Source organism: Mesoplodon densirostris, chromosome 10 (assembly GCF_025265405.1).
Source record: "Mesoplodon densirostris isolate mMesDen1 chromosome 10, mMesDen1 primary haplotype, whole genome shotgun sequence".
In the NCBI taxonomy this organism is placed as follows: domain Eukaryota; kingdom Metazoa; phylum Chordata; class Mammalia; order Artiodactyla; family Ziphiidae; genus Mesoplodon; species Mesoplodon densirostris.
In genome coordinates, this window is record NC_082670.1 from 74,023,296 (window position 1) to 74,046,467 (window position 23,172).

At 51.2% G+C, this 23,172-nt stretch overlaps 1 protein-coding gene across 5 annotated transcripts in view; it reads right to left on the reverse strand.

Annotated features, from left to right (window-relative positions):
* Nucleotides 1–23,172, reverse strand: part of STIMATE (STIM activating enhancer) — a 56,688-nt gene that overhangs the window by 6,994 nt on the left and 26,522 nt on the right. For all 5 annotated transcript variants that reach the window (XR_009533599.1, XM_060110618.1, XM_060110615.1 and 2 more), the window contains exons 2-5: nt 11,494–11,542; nt 9,345–9,440; nt 5,795–5,916; nt 380–492 (exon numbers count right to left, since the gene is read on the reverse strand). Coding sequence is in view for 4 of the 5 variants with exons in the window: in XM_060110618.1 (XP_059966601.1) it covers nt 380–492; nt 5,795–5,916; nt 9,345–9,440; nt 11,494–11,542 (380 nt within the window). In the remaining variant the exon portion in view is untranslated. The remainder of the gene's footprint in view (nt 1–379; nt 493–5,794; nt 5,917–9,344; nt 9,441–11,493; nt 11,543–23,172) is intronic.

Genomic DNA, 23,172 nt, shown 5'->3' on the forward strand with positions numbered 1-23,172 from the left:
TTAAACCACTGGCCAAGAGAGGTGTATGAGGAAGCACCTGCAAATGTAGAGCACACCCGCTGACAACACTTACAGTTAACCGACCACCGTAAGCAAGCCCAGGGTGGGGACTGTATTTTCATGGGCTTTATATGTTCCAAGGCTTAAAATAGAGCAGACGTGTATGGCCGAAGTGGAAGGATGCTACTTAAAAAACTGACAAGTTACTGCTCTTGATAGGTAGCCAGGAGCTGCCCCATCAAAACCAGTCCAGGGGCATTCATGGAGTTAAAAAAACAACAACAACAAGCAATTTGGTTTCCCAATAGGGCTGGGGTGGGGGAGTACTGTCTTGCTTAGCGTCTCGAGGAGCTGGTAAAGAACGGAACAAGAGGCAAACCTTCTTCCACTGAAGTATGAGGAGGACAATGAAGACGACAGATTTTTCAAAAATCATGATCACGATGTAAAGGGCACACTGTCCAACCCAGGCTCCGCACTGCAGAGGGTCTCCTGCAGGGAGAGCGGGCTTGGTCACACGGGGCGCAGACACCAATGCCCCGCCCCCCCACTGCCCACAGCTCCTGTGAGCCCTCACACCCCACCCCACCCCAGAGCCCCTGAATGAGCCCTCCAGAGCGCCAAGAATCAGCTCGGCCGAACAAACAAATGTAGGTGTCTTAAACAAAATCAGAGAATTCCTAATTTGGAGATACCAAAGTGGCCTTTCTTTCAAGACAGCCCAAGATATAATTACAAAGCACTAAAGTTAGTAAGTGCCCATTGCTGGAGCTCAGAAAAGCTGGCTCTTTTTGTCCACTGGCAGCAGAGGCTGTGTTAAGCAAGACTGCTATTATTATCCGTTGTTGATTTTTCCAGTGGCTGTAGTGCTACCCATCTTTCCCCCGTCCATGAGCGGGCTGAGGGTTTGAATCATGAAGGCAGCAAATGACCTCTCTGTTTGTCTCCTACCCCCGGCCCACTCTCCCGGCCATTCCTGTTGCCCTCAGCCCTGAAAGCAGAAACCTGACTCTGGGGAAATTCAGATTCTGTCTAGGGGGGCACCCCAGAACACCTTGGGCTGGGGACATGGAAGAAAAGAGAGGAACCTCCAAGGTGAGGAGGGGCTGTGACAAAGGTCCGTCTGTGATCCCATTGGTCACTGTGCTTGAGAAACAGCACAGGAATCACAGGAATACAACAGTCTGCACTGGGGGACACTCAGTGCCTCCAGAAAGTTTCAAAAGGGACTTGATGAAGGGTGGAGGACCCCTCCAGGGAACATCCTACATCCTCAGTGACAGGCAGAACCCATGGGATGGGTGAGTCCCTGGGGAGCCACAAACGCCTCCAGAGTGGGAGACCCAGGGGAGAGTGGGGGGTGGGGGGACGCCGCCAGGGGCCACTCTGGAAGCCCTGCCGGAGCTATGTGACCACGTTGGCCCGGAGGGGGCTAGAGAGTAACACTGCAGGGGAGACAAAGGCCCCAATCCAGGCTGTGAGGAGAATCTGGCCTCCAGAGGAACATCCGGCTTCTCATTTGATTCTGCAGTTTCTGCAGCAATCCCTGTCCAGCATGGGTGCCGAAGGCCCGCAGCCTTGCCAGCTGTATGTGGTGGAAACCCAGTGGACACCTTCCGGCAGCTGTAATGGACACAACCCCAGGCCATTCCCTTTTCTGGAAAACCTCTGGAGAAGTGCACAGAAAACATGCAGAAAGACGTCACTGCCTCTTCTGCGGTGTCCTATTTACTTTCACATTTGAGCCAAAAAGCCACTTCAGAAGTGCAATCTCTCCTAACCAGATTTTTTTTTTTTTCTTCTTTTCTCTGGTACACGGGCCTCCCACCGCTGCGGCCTCTCCCGTTGCGGAGCACAGGCTCCGGACGCGCAGGCTCAGCGGCCATGGCTCACGGGCCCAGCCGCTCCGCGGCATGCGGGATCCTCCCGGACCGGGGCACGAACCCGCATCCCCTGCATCGGCAGGCGGACTCCCAACCACTGCGCCACCAGGGAAGCCCTCCTAACCAGATTTTTAATGGAGTTTTGTAATCCTTCCAGTAAACTACCTGACGTTATTGAGGAAAGTCCTCAAAAACAGCAGCTGAAAATACTTGTTAAAAACTGTTTAAGTGAAACGGGGGACAGTCAGAAGCACTTGGTAGGATGGGGACTGAATCCCAATCTAGTCTGAATTGGGACTAGTGTGTTTAAAAGTCAACACAACGAGTTAACATTTAATATCAAAAGAAAATATACTTGCTCAGAGCATGCTCACTCCATTTGCTCCAAGTTTTAAGTGGCCGACAGAAAAAGAAGATGCTTTTCCTTCTCAGGGGGCCTCACACTGCCTCCTGAATTCCACTGCTCTGAGTTTCAGAGCCACAACTTAGAGGTAGCTGCCTCTGTTTTTCACGTAGATGCTTGAGTAAGAAAGTCTAAAAACATGGTGAGGACTTCCCTGGGGGCACAGTGGTTAAGAATCTGCCTGCCAATGCAGGGGACACGGATTCGAGCCCTGGTCCAGGAAGATCCTATAGGCCATGGAGCAACTAAGCCCATGCACCACAACTACTGAGCCTGTGCTCTAGAGCCTGCAAGCCACAACTACTGAGCCTGTGCGCCACAACTACTGAAGCCCACGTGCCTAGAACCCATGCTCCGCAACAAGAGAAGCCTCCACAACAAGAAGCCCGTGCACCACAACGAAGAGTAGCCCCCACTCGCCGCAACTAGAGAAAGCCCGTGCACAGCAACGAAGACCCATCACAGTCAAAAATAAATAAATAAATAAACAAACAGATAAATAAATACATGGTGGAAAAAAAAAAAGTAAAAAGTCACATGTGACCCCACTCTCACACACCGTTTCCTCCAAACATCCAGCCCTCGTAGCCACAGCTGGAGTGAGTGCACATGCGCTGGTTTTTCTGATTTGTTTCATTTGAGAGTCTGTCCACAGCCTCGTCTTTTAAGGACAGACAAGCCAGGCATTCTCGTGTGCTCTGCTTTTTACCACACTGGACACACTGAGGTGCGTGGGCGTTTTGTTTTTGTTGGATTCTTTCCTCAGGATAAATCACAGGGATGGATGGGACCAAAAGGACGGAACACGTCTGTATCTAGAGAGGCCTCTGGAGGGAGCACAAGGACAGGGGCGGGCAGCAAAGCCCACACACCACTGGTGCCCAAAGGACAGAGACCTCGTTTTCAGGGCTTCTGCCTAAGGAAGAGCAGCCTGGTCTTCAGACTGCAGACACCACGTCCTCCCTGGACCCTGTCTCGCCCCTCAGGGCTGTGTGGTCTATTCCCCGCGGACCATGTTCTTGTTAGCAAGTCCACCTTCTCTTCTAGGGACCATGGCAACAGCTAGAAAACAAGCCCCTTTTCTTCTCTCACCTGAGAAGAGAGCTCTGTGGCCTACCTGGAACTACTGCCTCAAGTGGATGGGCCGGTGACAGGTGCAATAGGTAGAAGAGTGTCCACAACCTAACCCCCAGAACCCGTGACTATGGAGCTACCGTGGCAGAGGCTCAAGGCTGCAAGTGGATTAAGGCTGCTGATCAGCTGACTAAGAGAAAGCATCCTGGCCTATCCAGGTGGGCCCAATGTAATCACAAGGGCACTTTAGAGTGGAAGGAGGTGGGGGAAGGTCAGAGTGATATGATATGAGAGGAACTCAACCTGCATCTGCTGGCCCTGAAAATGGAGGAAGGGGTCATGAGCCAAGGAATGTAGGTAGCCTCCAGAATGTGGAAAAGACAAGAAAACCGATTCTCCCCTTAGAGACTCCAGAAGGAACCGGTCCTGCTGACACCCTGGTTTTAGTCCATGAGACCCATGTCGGACTTCTGAACTACAGACAGTAAGATAATAAATTTGTGTTGTTTTAAGCCACTAGTTTTGTGGTAATTTGTTACAGCTGCAAGAAGAAAACAATAGAAATTGACAGAAATAGAAACCAGGTAACTGACATCCACTATCCTTCCTCAGCCTGGGGAGGGAGGACCCAGATGGTCCTCGATAAAGGGCAGCTTCACGTGGAAACACCCTGGCTTGAAGACTCTGGTTCCCAAAGGCAGGGGTGGGATGACTCAAGGGCAGGGGCTGAGGCAGGCTAAGTGGGTGGAGGAGGGTGGCATGGAAACAAGAGGTTTAAACAACCACTGCCTTCTTCCTTTCAATCTCTCTTAAGGATGCAAACAAAACACGCTGGGAATAGGTGGTACCATAATGTCCAGCGTATCAGGACCAGACTTGGCCTCCACTCCCAGGTCACTGAGCGGCATGACTGGCTATGAGTGGCTCTTTCGTAGCACTGCTCAGCTACAGTTGAGTCGAGAGCCCTGCCTTCCAGAAGGGATCTTAACAGCAAAGAAGAAGCTATGAGCACTGCTCTTGGAGATGGTGGGAGGATTGCATATCTCAGTGTAGTAGCCAAGAGGCCCTCCAAGCTGTGCACTGTCTGGGTGAGCTTCCTGTGTCACTCAACCCCTGTGGATGCCTATCCTATAAATGAGGATGATGTTGCTTTGGTCCATGTGTGCTGTGGTCCATTTCCATCCTCCAAGTTGAGGAGTCAATGACTTGGAGCTTCTCTGCAGCCTTCCCTGGAGACACAGGGGCACACGCTGTGTATCGGACACTATCTTAAGTCAGTGACTCACCAGGCATCAAGTAACAAGGCTAAGAAAAGCCCTCCCCTGAGCTCATCTCCCGTCAATGGAGACAAACAATTACTTAAGATTTCTAGAAATACCCAAGGCACTCACAGCCAGCTCCACGAACCAGCTCCCCTTTTAAATGTCAGTCCCTTGTGAGTCTTCAGCCATGTAGGAGTGAGCGGCCACAGCCATGAGCTCTTTGGGAGGTGGGATCCAGAATCCCACGGTTGTTCCATTACAGAATCCCTCCTTCTTGTCCCACGTGCCCCTCTCATGGCAAAGACTCCACTGATGTTGTTCCCATGAATGGGAGCTCCTGGCTCCAGACAGCAAAGCCTGTTGTGAAGGTGGGAGACAGCTAAATCCCCAGAGCGGGGCAAGGCCCAAAGAAACCCCTCTCACCAGCAGCCCCGTTGAGGGCACATCCAGCTGCTTCTCTGGGGGTACCAAGTAAAAGGCACTGAATTTGTGCCCGGAGCCAGCATGAAGGCAGCTTCCTGCCCAGGCTGTATCCCATGGGGTATGACAAGATGGAGTGGGTCAAAGCTGGGCCAGCACCCCTAGGTCACCTGTTTCAAGCTGTGTCTCTGCGAGTTGAGGATTCATCTGGTGTCCCTGGTGACCGTACATGCCAGATGCTGGGGTGGGGGCAGCCCACGGTCAGCAAGGTGACTTGGCCCCGGGGTGGGGGGATGGACACTCCAGTCCTGACCTGGTGAGCCCCAGTAGTGGAATGGCCCAGTGACAGGACAAGCACAGACATGCAGTTGGGAGTTTGGCAACTCCCAAACTGAGAGCCGCCTCCCATCTCTCTAGCGAGGTGGGCAGGTGGTATGAGCCTGGTGGGAAGTGTGGCAGAGTGAGGTGGCCTTACAGCCCTGCAGGTGAGGGCTGTGCCCCTCCCTGCCTCTAGGGTGTCTCCTGTCTCCTAGGAGCCTAGGCAGCGAAGCAGGCACCCACCTGCCTCGGGCATGTGGCAGGAGGTTGGAGCTCAGGCTCTAGAACAAGCCTCTCCACCACACAGAGGACACAGCCACCAGCTCTTGAACCTTCTCCGAACCCACTGGCCTGGAGGGCTGTACGGGGCAAGGAGCAGAGCCCCCTCCAGGAAGCCCCCTCCACAGCCCTGTCTAGCACCCGTGGTACGTTACCATATTCGCCAAAACGCAGGGACTCCCACTGCTGCCACTCCACCAAGACGCTGACGGCGCGCACGCCCATGTAGATGAGCAGCATGCCCACGGTGGCGTCCAGGAGGAAGTTGATGAGGTACCTGTGAGGAGAGGGCACAGTGGCACCATCAGGAAACACCACCCAGGGAGCTGGGCCCACGTGCTTCCAGGGCCAAGGTCAAGGCTGGGGACCCAGCACTGTTTGGTCCTGTTCTGGGAGGTGGGAGCCTCCAGTGTGCCTGTGCAAGAGGCTGCAGGGCTCACCTCCGGGAGCCCAGGAAGGCCTCATGCCCCGGGACAGTGCACCGCTCAAAGTGGGTGGAGGAGCGAGCAAGAAAGTCGAAAGCCCTCAAGTGTTCCTGCCAAATGAAGACTGGGACAGAGTGCCCGGAAGCAGCCAAGGAAGCCGGTAGCAAAACAGAACTTAATCGATAAAAATAATTTGTGCCCTAACTGTTCACTCCCTGGAGGCCCAGCCCTCCCAAGGCCCCGAGACAGTGCTGCTGCAGCAGAGCAGTTCAGGAAATGGCCCCCGGGGTTTCCTAGACCAAAGAGGGCAGGGCCACGTGGCCCCTGCTCACCCCTGTGCTTCAGAGCCTGCCATGGAAGCAAGCACGAGTAAGTATTTCTAAAGAGAGAGCTTAACCCCCCATGGAAAAGGCAAGATGATGGAGGAAGGAGAGGAGGGTCAGAGGAGCATGCCCACCCTGACCTCTCGTTCTTGTGGGGTCTGTTTTCATCTGTCCGACACACACTCCTTCCCTCACCAAGGAAAGGCCCCTGGCTCACTGGCCTTCCCTCGAGGGCCCTGAACACAGGCTGCAGCTCTCCAGACAAAGCAGGAGACAAGCAGTCACGGGGTCAGGTGCTAGCCCTCTAGATGCCACAAGGCTAGGAAACCCCCCTAGGGAAGCTCTGGATACCACAGAACAACTGCGGCACTGCTGAGTTGCTCAGGCTTGAGACGTTTTATGCAGGCCCATGGTCCCAACCCCAAGGCCCAGCCTCAGCGGCCTCAGTGACATGCACAGCACTCTGAAACCTGAGGGAGCATGTGCTGAAGGGGGAAGGGGGCGGCTGCGTGTGCCCTGGAGTGGTGAGAAAACCAGAGGGAGGGGACGGCCTTTTCTTCCTGCCTGCCCTTCCTCTTTAAAATCACAAGGGGTCACTCTCAGACCACAGACCAGAGAAGGCATAGCGACTGCTTCCCAGGCAGTTTCTCCAAGTTCACAGCTGAGCTCTGGCCCTAGGCTAAAGCTGCTCTCAGATGCTTAAACTGCATTGGTTTCAAGTGGTTCTGACATCTGGGACCCATCCTGAAATTATCAAGAGAACCTGATACACATGCATGCATTAGTTCATTCATCCCTCACCAAACATTGATTTGAGTTTACTGTGTCCCAGGCCTTAGGAATAAAGAAAGAAAGCTCTAGACTCTATATTCAACACAGGTGAGACCGGCAGCCAACAGGGTATCCTGTGGGTCCCGGAGCCAGACTGGCTGGGTTCAAATCCCCGCTCCATCACTCTTGAGCTGTGTGAACTCAATTAAGTTATATAAATCTCTCTGTGCCTCAGTTCTCTAACTGTAAATGAGGATAATCCAAGTATCTATATTGCAGGGCTGTTACGAGGATCAAACGAGTCAACATACGTGAACAGTGCCTGCCACGTATCAAGTGCTACACAAATGTGCTGTTAGAATCATAGCCCCTCGGATGTCACAAAAGCCAAACTCCCACCCAGAGCAGTATCCCCAGCACGGGGCACCCCTGCAGCCACAGGAAGTTGTTCACCCTCCTCTGTTTGTACATTTCTCCTCTCCCTGAACTGACTGGCTTCCCTTCTAGGTCTGTAGAGTACCAAGATGCTCCAGGTCCAGCCCAACCCTTTCCCCATTTGAAAAAAGTCACAGGGCTATTCACGGATGATGGGGCTGGAATGGAACCTGCTGCAGCACTTGCTCTTCCACAGGCCAGGACCTCTCCACTCTGTGGGGCAAGGCCTGCTCTGCCTGCCTAGTCTCCCCTCAACAGCTCTTCAACCGACTGCTGGAGCTCACGTGTCTTTCCTATGTTTTAATGACAATATCCTTTGATTGAGCTATTAACATCTTCATTGGCAAGTGTCTCTATGACTTCCAACGTTGCATGTACTCATCATCTCATGAAATCTTCATGGTGATCCTGGGGATCTGGATGAGGAAACAGAGGCTCAGGGAAGTTGAGCTGCCTTCCTGCTGATTGGCCTCCCATTCAAGGGCTCTTTTCACCACACCTAACTCCATTTTGGGCCTTTTCTCCTCTGGCTAAGCACTCGACATCTGTCAGCAGTCCCTCCTCCATCCCAGCTGTGATTCAGTTTGTCAAAGTCCACCAGTGACCAAGGCGGCACCAGGAGACAGGGTTCCTCACCCCAGTGCCTCCAGGGTGAGCAGCTGGCTCTCAGCATATCCCGGCCAACCAAGAAACTCCACCAGAGGATGACACAAGCTTGCTGCTGGGCTCAAGGGTTAGAAGGACAAGGCCCTTTACTAACCAACTCCCCTATGGGAGGATCGCCCTTCCGGTCCCCTGCTGTGGGACTACACCCTAACAGATTACAACCTATCCAGGTCTTAAGGTAAAAAACCCTGGGGAGGGAAGACTTTACAACCTCCTTCTGAATCGGGACCTGAACTAAATCTCAAAACTACACACTGTCACCAAACAAGAGAAGCTTAAAGGAATCTTCCAGTCCAAATGGTCTTAAATATACACTGAACCTCTTGGCAAGGGACTCACCAGCCCTCCACCCCACCCTCCCTCAGAGGCACGGCAGGGCTGGGGGGCATTCCAGGCAGAGGGCAGTGCGAGCAAAGGCAGAGAAGCAGGAGACAGCCGGTGGGGTTGAGGGCCACCGGGAGCAGCCCAGCATGGCTGGAGCACTAAGTCTGAGTGAGGAGGGCAGCAGATGGAGCCAGGATAGGGAAGGGGAGCAGCCTCTTCCACTCCATCTGCTGAGTGGCACTGTTCGGGTGCTGTCCGCAAGGAGGACAGGCATCGTGGCCCAACTGGGGTTTCAGGCAGACAGCTTTGGGGGCTGTGTGGAAGGCACACTGACTGCACTGACAAGGCAGAACCACCCATGGTCTTCAGGTCAAAGAGGTCAATGATGGTCAACAAATGGTCAACAATGGCTTTGACCCTGAATGGCTGACACCACAGAGAAGCCCCTATGTGTACTGCTCCAGCACAGACACTCCTTCGGGGCATTATGCTGCTTTGCCAGGGGCTGCTTGGAAACTGGGAGACATAAGGGCACTAGAAGGCCAAGGGACAGAACTGAGGTTGATTAGCAGAAAGCCAGAGCACAGGGCAACTGTCACTGGGCAAAACCTTAACACCCAGCACGCACACAACAATCTCTCAGATGAGCACAGAGACGAAGGGGAGTTGCCCCCTCCCCAAGCTAGAGGGAACATGACTGGCAGCAGAAAGCAAGGCATGGAGGGGCAGGTGATGTTTGCACTCAAATATGGGCCACTTACAGTGAACAAGGGTCCTCTTCAGTGAGATCTGCTAGGTATACATTTGCAAAGTGGATGAACAGCATTCCTATGGCTTGTTTGGAAGTGTCTAAAAACCTGTACAAAATAGAATCAGCACTTGTTATCACTCTGACAGGAGGGTAATAACCAATTTGGGGAAAATGATAAGTCTGAAACAGGAAAAAAAGAAAAAAGCCACTGGGGAGACCCCAAACTTCCAGTTACTCGTCACCTCTTCCTGGGGCATTGGGACTAACTCAGGCTTGGCGTTTCAGCCCCCTTTCAAAACCGTAACACTGCATCCCTGAAAGGCCACTGATTAATAACACAGATTTAAACACACGAAACACATTTAAAATGTGTTTTCACTTTTTCTTTTTCTTTTTTCTTTTTTTTTTTGTGGTACGCGGGCCTCTCACTGTTGTGGCCTCTCCTGTTGCAGAGCACAGGCTCCGGACGCGCAGGCTCAGCGGCCATGGCTCACGGGCCCAGCCACTCTGCGGCATGTGGGATCTTCCCGGACTGGGGCACGAACCCGTGTCCCCTGCATCGGCAGGCGGACTCAACTACTGTGCCACCAGGGAAGCCCTCACTTTTTCATTTTTGTTACTTCAAAACAAAATGCTTGAACACAGCTTTGGATGGGGTCTGAGGTGCCTCTACTTTAAAGAGCTCCCAACCGACTTCACACACAAGCTGAATGATGTGCAAGCTTAACGAGACTTGCACTCATCCAGCACTGCCTCTGGAACCCTAAACAACCTTCAGCTGCTGCCGCTTAAACAACGGGCTCGTTTGGGGCAGACAAACTTTTCTGTAAAGGGTCTGAGAGTACATGTTTTAGGCTGCGGGCCATCGTCCTCTGTAGCAACGACGCACTCTGCTGCTGCACTGTAAGAGCAGCCAGTCACTAGCAACCCACTGACACTTTATTTATGGAGACAGACAGCAGTCAGATTGGGCCTGCGGGCTATAGCTTGCCAACCCTTGGACTAGAGGACAGAAGTTTCAGAAAAGAAAAAACAAAGTTGGTAGTCTTTGGGACACGTGGCAGGAGCACTGTGGAGATAATGTGGGCCCTCAGTTTCTCCTCAGCCATGAACACCTGGGGACCACTCACAGTCTGTGGTCGAGGAACCTTTGGATTGTGGTCACCTCTCTTGGCCTCCCAGGCTGGGCATTCAGAATTGGGCCAGGCCACTGACAGGGGTGATAAAGGGGCACACAGGCATGGGTCTCAGGGCTGGAACAGACCTTAGAGATTATACAGACCAAACCTGCAACTGAGGCTTGAAAATCATTTCCTAAAATCAGGGCAAAGTAGGAGCTGCCAAAGGGGATTGTGTGTAAAACCCAACTCCACATTCCCCCAGGCCCCCCCACCTAAGCTAGATACCCAGACTTGAGAGAAACCGACTGGTGGAAAATAAAAACGAATTATCAACATTGAGAAATAATGCACTGAAGATCAATCAAGAATATGCTTATAATTTTATTAAGGGGCCTTTATCACAGAGATTTATCGGAAGTTTCCTCTGGAGGGAAAGTAGATATTGTTAGGACAGGTGCAAGAAAGATGGCTTCTTGAGGGCATTATGTTGTCCTGAGGAGCTGACTGTCTCCTTCTAAGTGATTTATTTTTTTGGAGTTTTGTCTTTGGAAGCTATGTCTGAAGCTTTAACCACCATTTCTGTGAAGGAAAAACTGCTGCCACAAGGTCATCCTGGGACTAAGAAAGACTAGTTTTGGGGACAGGGGCATCTACATGGTACATTTGACTTATCTCCAAATTTAGATTATTTTTTTTGCTTATGCATAGAGAATCCAAAGATTTAATACAGTCCAACAACAGGCAGACATAACTAACAAAGCCTGCAGCACGGACTGATACATCTGTATCATCTTCCACCTCCTAAAACTAGACAGCAGAGTTATGACAGAATCGCTACCATCTGGCTGTCACTAGCCCTATAGTGGGCTCAACAGTTATCTGGAGAAACAGAAGTGCTTTCATATTATACACAGTTCCTGATGATTAACTGGACTAATGGATTTCAACACTTTATGTTATGTATAATCGCTCACATTCCATGCCACCCCCCAAAAAGTCAAAAGCATTCTAGGAATGAGTTAATATTTAAATACGCACCATATTCTCCAAGGACGTCTTTCATGCTTTGGTTCTCTGAAGCGTTTGACTGAAAGAAAAGACAGATATTCAGTACCTTTCTACAGTGATAAGGAAGCGAAGTGCATTTAACAAGCTGAGGGTTCTCGGCACACTCAGTGTTTAAAACCACTGAGTCAGGGTACTTGCTCTTTAACATGGGATGATGTGCAAGAAGCCATGAAGGTCTCAGAGGCCCTGTTGCTACCGACCAGTAGACTCTTCTGAACCAGCTACTTAGGAAGAATGGCTCCTCACAGCATGTGGAAAATTGTATTTTCTTCTTTGTGACAAGGGTCTCTCAGACAGGGACTGGAAACCGCAAAGGGGAATGTAGCTACTTCTAAGTTCAGGATCCAACGACAAATCCATCCATCCGCCCACCCACCCAAACGTTCACAGAGTGCCTGCTCCAAGCCAGGAGCTGTGGAGACAAAGACAGAGGCAGCTGTAGGGGAGGGCAGACACGTACCCAACAAGGGTGGCGAGCGCTCGAGAACAGATAAGTCTGAGGCAGAGTGAAGGCAGGAGCCTGCCTGCCTGCCTGGAGGAAGGGCACCAGTCAGGAAGGTGGCCAAGCCCAGTCCTGGGGACCGGGGACAAGGCTAGCAAATGGACCAGGGAGGGGAGAGAACAGCTGTCTGGACAGAGCACACACCATGAGCTGATGGGTACAGGGACATGACGTGACAGAGTGTGTGTGGCATAATTTGATTTGGCTTTAATATAGCAGGTAACAAGGGAGACAGGTTGAGCAGCGTCCTGAGTGCCAGGCCAAGGAGTCTGGAATGAATCCTGCTGGGAAGGAAAAGCCAGGGAAGAGACCTAAGCAGAGGCAAAGACACAGTGGGAATGGCGGAAAAGCGGCTCTGAATTGTGTAGATGGTGGGTTTCTGGGAGTGGAGAGGACTGAGCAAGGATGCTGGTTGTGTCCCAGCACAGGACAGTGGAGGCAGGACGCTCATTCAGCAACAGCCTGACCACGTCGAATGGCAAAGGCTCCCCAGACTGATATCTTCACCTCGGGTGGGTCTGAGACATAACTGTTTACACTGAAGGAAACAAATAAGTTCTAAGTGTCTTGTCCTCCACTGAAGCCCTAGGCAGACTTATTTCCACAACGACTCTATCTACTCAAACAAACAATGCAAGTGCCGCATGTGTGATGTTCTCCCACACAAAAGTACCGAGGAAGAAACAGACACGATGGTAGCAGGCAAGAACAGACTTCTGGCAGAGCCCCAAGCTGCAGTGAGGATGCAGGAAGAGGAAGGCAGGGAGAGAGAAACGGGTGGCCAATCAATAAGCCCTACTTCTCTAAATAAATACAGGCAGCCCCTGGTTTGCAAAGCAAGGACTGTCTATGCACAGAAATGAAATGTCTGGTGTTTAGAGACATTTTGATAGAGAGACCAAAAAGCAGGTGAAATTGTGAGGAGGCCTCTCATCCCGTTGACACATGACAGATCCAAAACATCAGCAAGGCCGAAGAGTCTTGAGGGAGGAGTTGAGGGAGGCCCAGAGGTTCTGCAAGCATCCTCTGGGCTGAGGGGCTGGGGGCTCAGGAAGGAGATGCGGAGGGAGCTGGGCCAGGGCAAGACATCCGGAGGGAAAGCCCACAGGCAGGGCCAGAGCGCTTCCTGCTCATGTGTTCTTCTCCTCAGGGGAGTCTGTCCCCATCAGCATAAAATAAAGGACATCAAAACATAACCCAAGAAGAATGTCCTCATTCTTAGGAGATACGTGCTAAAGTACCAGAATGGCTACAATTGACTTTCAAGTGGTTTAGGGGGAAAATTATACATTATTTATGATAATTATATATAATAAATATAAATTGTATAACTTGTAATTATAAATAATTACACTATAATTATAAATGATAAATACAAATAATGATATAATAAATATTTATAATTATATTAATATAATATAAACAAGAGAAGCAAATATGGTGTTATGTGCCAAACTGTATTCCTCCTCCCACCCCCCTAATTCACATGAAGAATTCCTAACCCCCAGGACCGCAGAATGTGATTACTTGCAGACAGGGTCTTAAAAGAGGTAATAAAAGTAAAACAAGGTCCATGGGTGGGCCCTAATCCACTATGGCTGGTGTCCTTACAAGAAAAGGAGATTAAGACACGCACATAGACTGAGGGGTGACCATGTGAGGACACAGTGAGAAGACAGCCACCTGCAAGCCAAGGAGAGAGGCCTCAGGAGAAACCAAACCTGCTGACACCTTGACCTGGGACTTGCAGCCTCCAGAACTGTGAGGAAATAAATTTCTGTTGTTTAATACACCCATTCTATACTTTGTTATGGGAGCCTTAGCACACCAATACATGTGGCAACACAGTAATTGATAAACCTAGATGAAGGACATTTGTGTATTCATTAAATTTATTTAGAATTTTTTTTAGGTCTAACATTTTTTGAAATAAAAAGATGGGAAGAAAACACACTCTAGAAGAATGAACCAGTCCAAGCATTCAGAGGGCAATCTGGCAATATCTATCAAAACTGTTAATACCCACACCCCTTAACCTGCAGCGCACTGCCAGGTACGTGTTGCACAGGTCTTACTGCAGCACATGCCAAGATGTATATAGGTCTTCACTGTAATACTGTCATAACAAAAACCCAGGAAGAAACCATCAATGTGGGGTCGGGTATATACATCACAGTATGAGGCAACACCATGCAGTTACTAGAAACAAGGTAGATCTGCATGGATTAATATCGAAAGACTTCCAAATTATATTAACAAACTGCAGAATAATAGGCCTACCATGATTCTGTTCAGACCCATTTTTAAAGAATATATATTTATGCTGGTATTACGCAGGGGTCTTTTCCCTAGGATATGTAAGTGACTGTTAACAACAAAGGCTTCCTTTGATGAAAGGAATTATGGGTCAGGTGACCCATAGACATTTTATATCATTCTGAATGGTTTAAACATTCTTCCATGTTCATATTGTTTTTATTTAAAAAAAAAAAGACAAGCCTGTGTCAGAGACTTGTATTAATGCAGCAAAGTGGGACATGGGAGAGAAGTGCTGTGACTCACAGTTGGGCTCTGGTTCAAGAAAGGGAGAGGAAGGGTGTGTGCAGGCCGTCCGTGTGCGGGAGCGCCCTACATGGGACTAAGAGTGGATTCAGATTCTTCTGAAGAGCAGACGTGTGGCTCCTGCCTTCTCCCTCTCCATGTCCTACCCCCTTTCCCTAGAATATATGAGTCTAAAATTTTTTTTTTAAATTAAAGGAAGAAGAAGCATTAAGAAAGCTACTCTAGATTTAATTTGGAAAAGAACAGAAGATCCTGTTCACCCAGCCATGTGTTACTGAGGGGCCTGCTGTGCTATGGGGCCAGTTCAGCAGGTGACGAAAGAGACAAAACCCCCCACCTTCCTTACATTCAAGCAGGGAGAGAGGAGTAAACACATAGCATGTCAGGCAGCAACACGGGACAGGGAAGCAGGAAAGGAGCAAAGGGGCCTGGGAAGTGGGTTTGCAGAGACAGATGAGGAGGCCCGGAAGGTGAGCATCAGTCAGTGAGAATCACCCATGTCTGCAGAATAGCCATCAGGCAGAGGCCAGGGATAGGCGGGAGTACGGGACATGAAGTCAGGCCTCCCAGGCCTTGTGGCCCAGGGAGCAAAGGCTCCCCTTTGCCTGCAGTGACGAGGGGGCAGCTGCAGGGCAGGACGCTGTGACCTACAGTCGAATAGGCTCACCCCTGCTGCTGTGCTGAGCAGCCTTCAGGGAGACCAGTATGAGAACCCACGGCGAGGCAGCGGTGGCTTAGCCAGCTAGCAGCAGGAGAGGATGACAGGAGGTGGGATCCTGGCTGTATCTTCAACATTAAGCCCACAGGACTGGCTGACAGGGTGGATGGGGGTGTGTGAGAGGAAGAGAACAGTCCAGGACGACTCCAGAGCTGGGAACTTACACTGTTCCACTGCGCTTCTGGTTCTGGTTTGGTGGTGGTGAAAGGTGGGAAACTGGGGGGACCCAAGACTTCTCTGCAGGTAAGAGATGAGGAACTGCCTCCGGGTCCCTGATGGACGACGAGCCAGGTAACCGTTCCCAAACAGGACTGTTCCCCACGGGGCTGTGGCAGCTGCTCCCTCAGAAAGCTCCAGAGAGTGAGTCAGGCTCAGCCCTCGGACAACCGATCTTTTCTCAATTCCTGGTGCTTCCACAGGATGGAGAGAACTCAGACGGCGCAAGAGGGCAAAGCAAAGGGCAATCCATCCTTTCTAACGTACCCACCAACGTCCCCTGAGGCCGGAGGGCTAGTGGAGGGGAAGCAGGCACACCTCAAGGGTAGGTCAGCCCCTGACACTCCGCGACACTGGAGCTGGAACCCAAGGTTGACGGAGCAGCGCCTAAGAGAGGCCCTCGTGAGACAAAGAAGGGGGGGGTGTTGAGAGTGGGGGACAGACAAGGGGGCCGTTGGGTCGCGCAGCCCTCGGGGGGTTCCCAGCAGGCTGCTTTCATGCACACACATCCCAGAGACAGGCGTGGGGCCCCATCGCCAGAAAAGCAGTAGTGGCCAATAGCCAGAGAGACGTGCTGTGAGTCCTCTGCTACTATGTGACTTTATGTAAAAAGAAAAAAAGGAGGGGGGCCTCTATGATCTAGCAGGTTGACCTCAAAATTAAACAAGAGAAAACAGGTGGAAGCAGCTGGCACAGAACACGTGCTCAGGAAAGCAAACCACACCCTGCAGGTCCTGTCCTGGACCGTCTTCCCTCTCCTCTCCTCTGTGTCCACTCTTCCCAGTCCTGGGGCCCAGCCACCCCATCCTGGTCCTGGTCTCTGAGAAGCGTGTGACCTAGGGTCTGCCAGCCGCAACCTGACCTCTCCACAACAGCCTCCCTCTTGGCGCCTGCAGGCAGCTCAGGGTTCTAGAATGGTTCTAGGAATCCCCCCCATGTTGAGTGTTCCTCTGTGGCTCCCTTCTACCTCCCAATGGCTCCCTCCTCCCTCCACAGGCTCTCCTTCCTCTGCTTGACCCTTGGGGAGAAGCCCCCCCTCTCAGGGTTTCTATGCCAAGGGTTCATCAGCCACCTCCCCCAGCCCTGGCCCCCAGTGACCCTCCAAGTGCAGCCTGGCCCCGCAGAGTCGTGTCTCCTGCCCACCCTGCCAGTCCTGCCTGGCTTCCCCGTTTCTGAATAGAATGGAAGTCTCCTCACCTCTGGGGCCTCCATATTCTCCTCCCCTGACTCTGTCAATCTCCCCCACCAACTCTGCAATTGAGGAGTCTTCTGGACGTGTCCCTTTCCCCATTTCTACCACTGAACTAGTCCAGGTCCTCATGACTGCTTTCCCATGCTAATGAGACTGTCTCTTCACAGGCTTCCCAGTTGCCTTACCCACCCACCTGCCCACCCATTCCCCTCCCCATCCCACCCACAGCCAGCACTTACTCTGTGCTGGGGATACTAAAATGCATAACACAAACACAGTCCCTGCCCTCAAGGAACTTTCAATGTAATTACACTGCACATCATTTAACTTGCCTGAAACACAGCTCCCTTCGTTTCCAATCTTACTCATTTTTGAATTAAAATACATCTTTTGGAAGAGGTAAATATACGGAGAGTGTATAAAATCCAGAGAGTACATTCTTTTGGCTATAACTTGTAGGGTACATCTTTTTCAATCTCCTTTCTTTCAACTTTATATTTAACGTGGGTCTACTGTAAGCAACATACAGCCGAGTTCCCCCCACTCCAAATGTGGCTGGCAACTGAAGAGTGGTCCTCAAAAAGGTAGGTCCAAATCTTCATCCTCAATACCTCTGAATGCGACCTTACTTGGAAAAAGGGTCTTTAACGGGGGGTGGGGGGTCCCTAAATCTAATTACAAGTACCCTTATGAGAGAGAAGAGCGGAGAAGAAGAAGGCCTTGTGAAGACAGGAGCCTAGGAACCTCTGAAGCCACCAGAAGTAGAAGAGGCAAGGATTCTCCCCCCTAGAGCCAGTGGAGGGGGTATGGCCCCGCTGATACCTTGATTCTGGACTTTGGGTTTCCAGGACTGTAGGAGAATAAATTTGTTTTGTTAAGCCAAGAAGTTTGTGATTATTTGTTATGGCGTCCCTAAAAAACTAATTAGGCAATTTTTTTTACTTTTACTTTTTCTTTTTGTTTTTGTTCTCTTGGCCACGCCCGGATTGCTTATGGGATCTCCCTGACCAGGGATTGAACCCCGGATTCACTGCCCTTGGCAGTGAAAGCACAGAGTCCTAACCACTGGACCACCAGGGAATTCCCTTTACTTTTCCTTTTCTTTTTTTTTAATTTAAATTTATTTATTTATTTTTGGCTGCGTTGGGTCTTGGTTGCTGTGCAAGGGCTTTCTCCAGTTGTGGTGAGCAGGGGCTACTCTTCTTTGTGGTGCACAGGCTTCTCATTGTGGTGGCTTCTCTTGTTGCGGAGCACGGGCTCTAGGTGCCTGGGCTTCAGTAGTTGCGGCACGTAGGCTCAGTAGTTGTGGCACGTGGGCTGTAGAATGCAGGCTCAGTAGTTGTGGCACACGGGCTTAGCTGCTCCACGGCATGTGGGATCTTCCTGGACCAGGGCTCGAACCCACGTCCCCTGCATTGGCAGGTGGATTCTTAACAACTGTGCCACCAAGGAAGCCCCCCTTTACTTTTTCTTAAAAAAAAAAAATTCAGAATTCAAAACACTCCCTTCCATCTGAAATCCCAGTCCCTCTGTTTCCCTTCTCAAGGCCAACCACTGTCACCTGGATCTTGTGTGTCCTTCCAAAGATGTTCCAGGAGAGTATAAAGATGGACAGATGTCTTTTTAAAGAGACAGACAGACGGTCGCAGACTTCACAGAGTCGGACCCTTCCTGCTCTCCTTGAAAACCCCCTGGAGCTTCACCTACTGTACACGTGGCTCTACCTCTCGGATTAGAGGTTATGTGGTATCCTGTGGCATGGTAATGTCATCTCTGAGTCATTCTACAAGTACCACTGCAGCGAATGTCCCTGCCATGTGCCATCTCTGCCTGTGTGGGTAAATTCCTAGTGGACGACTTGTTGCATCAAAGCTTATGTGCAGCTGACTTTGTCACACTGCCCTCCAGAGGCTGTAGCAACCCATACAAGTGCCCTTTCCCCACATCCCTGCCAGCACTGTGTATTAATGAAACTTTTTGCTTTGACAATGTGATCACTAAAAGGCAGCCTCAGCACGGCTGTAGAGTGCACTCATCAAGGCACGTGGGCACCCAGGAAGCAGCTCAAGTGAGGCTGGCAAGACTCTCACCTGCCCTCCTCTCTGCCCACCTGCTCTGGGCCTCAGCTCACACCCTCCCCTGAGGGTACCAGGGCATAGTGCTCACTCTTCCAGAAGTTTTGTGGTTTTGGTGCCACACAACAGGAAGGCAGTATGGGTGATCAGATTCTACCTGTTCCACACTGGCAACCTTGTCACTTGGTTTTGCACACATCTCTCTGAGTCAGCACCTAGAGGGCAGGTACCTGGCAATCCACTTCCCTGTCCTCCTCGGAGCCTCGCCCAGTTGATGCCCCAGGGACTTGCTGAGTGGAGGAAGAGAGATGGGATTTTATACAGGGGTGTTTCCTTTTATATCACAAGGAACAAGGAAGAAGACGTAAGAGGTGGCATTGCAAGTCAAATCACAGGAATTGGAAGGGAAATAATTTCCTCAAAGCAGCTGCAGTCCTACTTAGAAACCGAGTCATAAAAAGCACAACTGTTTAGAAATTAAACCACACAATTTAAAAGAGCTATGTCCGTGCCGGGCACACCCTGAGAGAAGCAGAGTTAGACGCATGTAAGGGGCAGTAAGAGGCTCCTGACTGTCTGGTGAAGAGAAAGCAGGGCTCAAGCCTGAATGACAACGAGGTAAACTGGGCTTCAGAAGACATGGTTACCAGGAGGTAGCAGTCCCTTGAGCTCCTCTTTATCTGACGGCACTTCCCAAACCAGCATGATGAGGGTGTAAAATCACCCCTGCTGTGGATACAGTACAGGAAGGGGCCCGTGAACCCGGTAGGCTTCTTGGCAGAGAGCTTCTCTTTGCCGTGAAAATCCACCAAGGCAATTCAATTACATATAAAACGTGTGGAACATTCACATTCTTACTACTAAAGTGTAATCTTGAAGCTAGAAGGTGATCACAGACCACACAGCAGCCACTTTAGCATCTGGCATTTCACAAAGTGATACAACAGAAGACACCCTGGATGGTGCCATGTCACAGGCTACAGAAATGAGTCACAGGCTCTTCACCAGTCCCTGTGTGAGACCTCGGGGCTCGGGATGTGAGCAGGTTTCCACCCCCTGGGGTGGGGGAGCTCCAGAGACTATGAGCTCATGCTTTCTTGTTCATCCCTGGGGGCAAACCCTCTCCTTCCAATGACCTGCAGCCAGAAAAAAACCCCAGAGTTTTAGAGCCTTCTGTCCAGTGACAGGCTGCTGACTGGGACGACACTCTGATGGCCTCATTTCTCAAGCTGTACCACGGTTCAGTGGCTCACGCAACAGAGGCTTCCTGTCGAGGGTAACAGACTGTTTACCGGGGCAAATGGCAAGCAGCCCCCACCCGTGCCAGCTGGGGATCAGTTCATAAACTAGGCAGTTTGGAATCTGAGTCAGAGCCAGAAGGGTCCTTGAGGGGCCAACCTCCTCGGTGTAAAGGGTGAGGAAAGTGGGAGGGAAGGGCTGATTTGTCCAGGATCACCAGGTACTTAGCAGTGGAGCTGGGGTGAAATCCGAGCCACCTGAGACAGGCCTCTTTCTGTAACTGGTACTGGCTGGGCCAGTGACCTCAAACCACAGCTTGCTGGCTCTGTGTTCCCAGGACCCCAATCCCAAAGGACAGAAACTCCTGGGGGTGAGTAAATCCACCCTCACCGATGGAACCAGCAATCTAGGAAGAACCCAGAAGTGCTCCTGCACTTTCCCTAAATTATAAATGATCATCCCAATATTCAAGCCTCCTTAATGCTCCCTAGTGGTGTGAAAACCCCAGAGGTACTCAGTGTCTTCAGGGCAGGGAGAAAGTTCCAGGAGGACACTGAGGTAGCCTGCTGGTTGCCCCCCAAACCCACTGGCCCCTCTCTTTCTTACTAAGTAAGTCCCTTCGGTAGCTTGCAGACTGTGTCCTCAGCCTCCCCTGCAGCTGGGTGCGGCTGTGTGACCAAGTTCTAGCCTAGGATAGCTGTACACCCAGACTGGGCTGCTTTTCAAGAAGTGAAGAGCCACGTGATTCTTATGACAAGGGACTAAAGGCAGTCCAGCTGGGGGTAGTTTGAAATCTAGTCCCTGCTTTATCAAAAGTTTTATTATTATTATTATTATTTGTGTGTGTGTGTGTGTGGTACGCGGGCCTCTCACTGTTGTGGCCTCTCCCGTTGCGGAGCACAGGCTCTGGACACGCAGGCTCAGCGGCCATGGCTCACGGGCCTAGCCACTCCGTGGCACGTGGGATCTTCCCGGACCGGGGCACGAACCCGTGTCCCCTGCAACGGCAGGCGGACTCTCAACCACTGCGCCACCAGGGAAGCCCCCAAAAGTTTTATTATTTTAAGCCAGTCACTTAATTCTTCCGGGTCTAAGTGTCCTCAGCTGTCTACGTCATAGGGTCAATGCTGGGACAAAAGCAGCTGTAGCAGGTGAGTGGTATGACTGCCTCACCACCACCCTTCATCAGGCATTCAATCCAGGATTTTACATCGTTACTTCTCATCTTCACAGCAACCGTGAAAGGTATCATCCTTGTTTTACACATAAGGTCAGAGGATCTGCCAAAGGACAAAAGTGGTACAACCAGCATGTGCATCTACATCTACCTGATTCCAGCGCCCACATCCTCCCCCCACCCCACCCCCACCAGCCAACCTGAGGAAGCCTAATCCAAGACAATGCTGGTTCTTGTAGGGCTGGACTGCAAGGGCAGAGAGGGCCCAGGAGGCTCCCTGCGGTCAGGGCCCACCTCCTCCCCGCAACATGTCCTCCCGACTCTGGTTCTCTTCCCTTAAACACCTCCACACTGCAGCTGGAGTGAGCTGAGATGCCACGCCTTGCTTAGAAGCTTCCAGAGTCTACTCCACCTCCCATCCCTCAGGGAACACAAGTTTGACTTTTCAAGTTGGCAAACAAGGTACCCGTGGCCTGGCATCTCCCAACTTAGCTGTCACTCACATTGTCCCTTTGGCTTGGGAGGGCCTCCACATTTCTTCTCCTGGAAAACTCTTAGATTAAGTTCAAACAACTCTAAGACATGCCTCCTTTGCAACTGGGCTAAGCCTCCTGCCTCCCTCTGGCTCCTCAAGGTCTCCTATGCACACCCCTGGATTGACACTTCACATGCAATACTAAGGATCTGTCTCTCCCGCCAGACAATTAGTTAAGGAGGCAGACGTCTCCTTAACTTATTCGTGTTTACACCCTCCGCACCCAGCTCAGCACCTTTTAGAAGGAAGCAGGCATGGACCGAACAAATGGAGCAGGCACACTGGGCTTCGTCACAGGCCAGAGGAGGTGACACCTTAGCACTCAGTGTGCAAAGCTCTGGGCTCAAAACCTCACGTCAGCAACTTACGTGGGGCCAGGGGAAGTTGTTAACCTTGGGCCTCTACCTGCCTCTCTATAAAGTGGAAGAAATGACAGCACCCATCTCACCGCAGCATTAGCAAGACAATATATTTATGGAGTATTTAAAACTGTGCTTTATACTTAGCAAGTACTGTGCACATCACAGCAGGAAGGAGCAGAGGTACGGCTGTTGGAGGAACGGTGCGTCCTCAGGTGCAAAGCCCAGCTGCAGACAGCAAGCAAGCACTCATCTGATTATGATTTGTGGATCCAGAGCCTCCCTAAAGTCTTTTTTCTTTTTTTTTTTTTTTTTCTTTTTTTTGCGGTATGTGGGCCTCTCACTGTTGTGGCCTCTCCCGTTGCGGAGCACAGGCTCCGGACGTGCAGGCCCAGCGGCCATGGCTCACGGGCCCAGCCGCTCCGCGGCATATGGGATCCTCCCAGACCGGGGCACAAACCCGTATCCCCTGCATCGGCAGGCGGACTCTTAACCACTTGCGCCACCAGGGAGGCCCAAGTCTTTTTTCTTATAGATTATAAATCATTGTGGTAAGTTTGGAAACCAGAGAAAGTGAAATTATCTAAAATGTCACCATCTGAATACAACCAAGATCATTAGTTGTTATATCACTGTACTTCTGGTTCCAAATCTCCTTCTGGCCTGCACTTCCCATGTGGGACCAGAACGAAGCTATAGCAGGCTGTGCTCTCTGTTCCCTGGTCCGTCAGCCTCCATCAGCCCCAAGGGTTGGCCACTGGAAGAACTTTCCAGATGCTGGTGCTCTGAAAGGTGAGCACTGAAGAGTGGTGACAGGGACACCCTGGGCAGAGCGGCAGGGCACAGCTCAGGCTTGCATGGATGGGCCTCCCGCCTCACCACAGCAGGCAGCGAACACGGGATATGCTCAGGAAACACCGAGGGACTGACAGGACAGAGGCTCAAGACCAACTTGGAAGGCTCAGAAGGTCACTGGGGAAAGGGGCTGGTTCTTGTCAAAACACCTCATGCTGCTCTTAGCTGAAGATGGAAGATGCACCATGAAATCAACTCGGAGACGCTGCAGAATTTCTT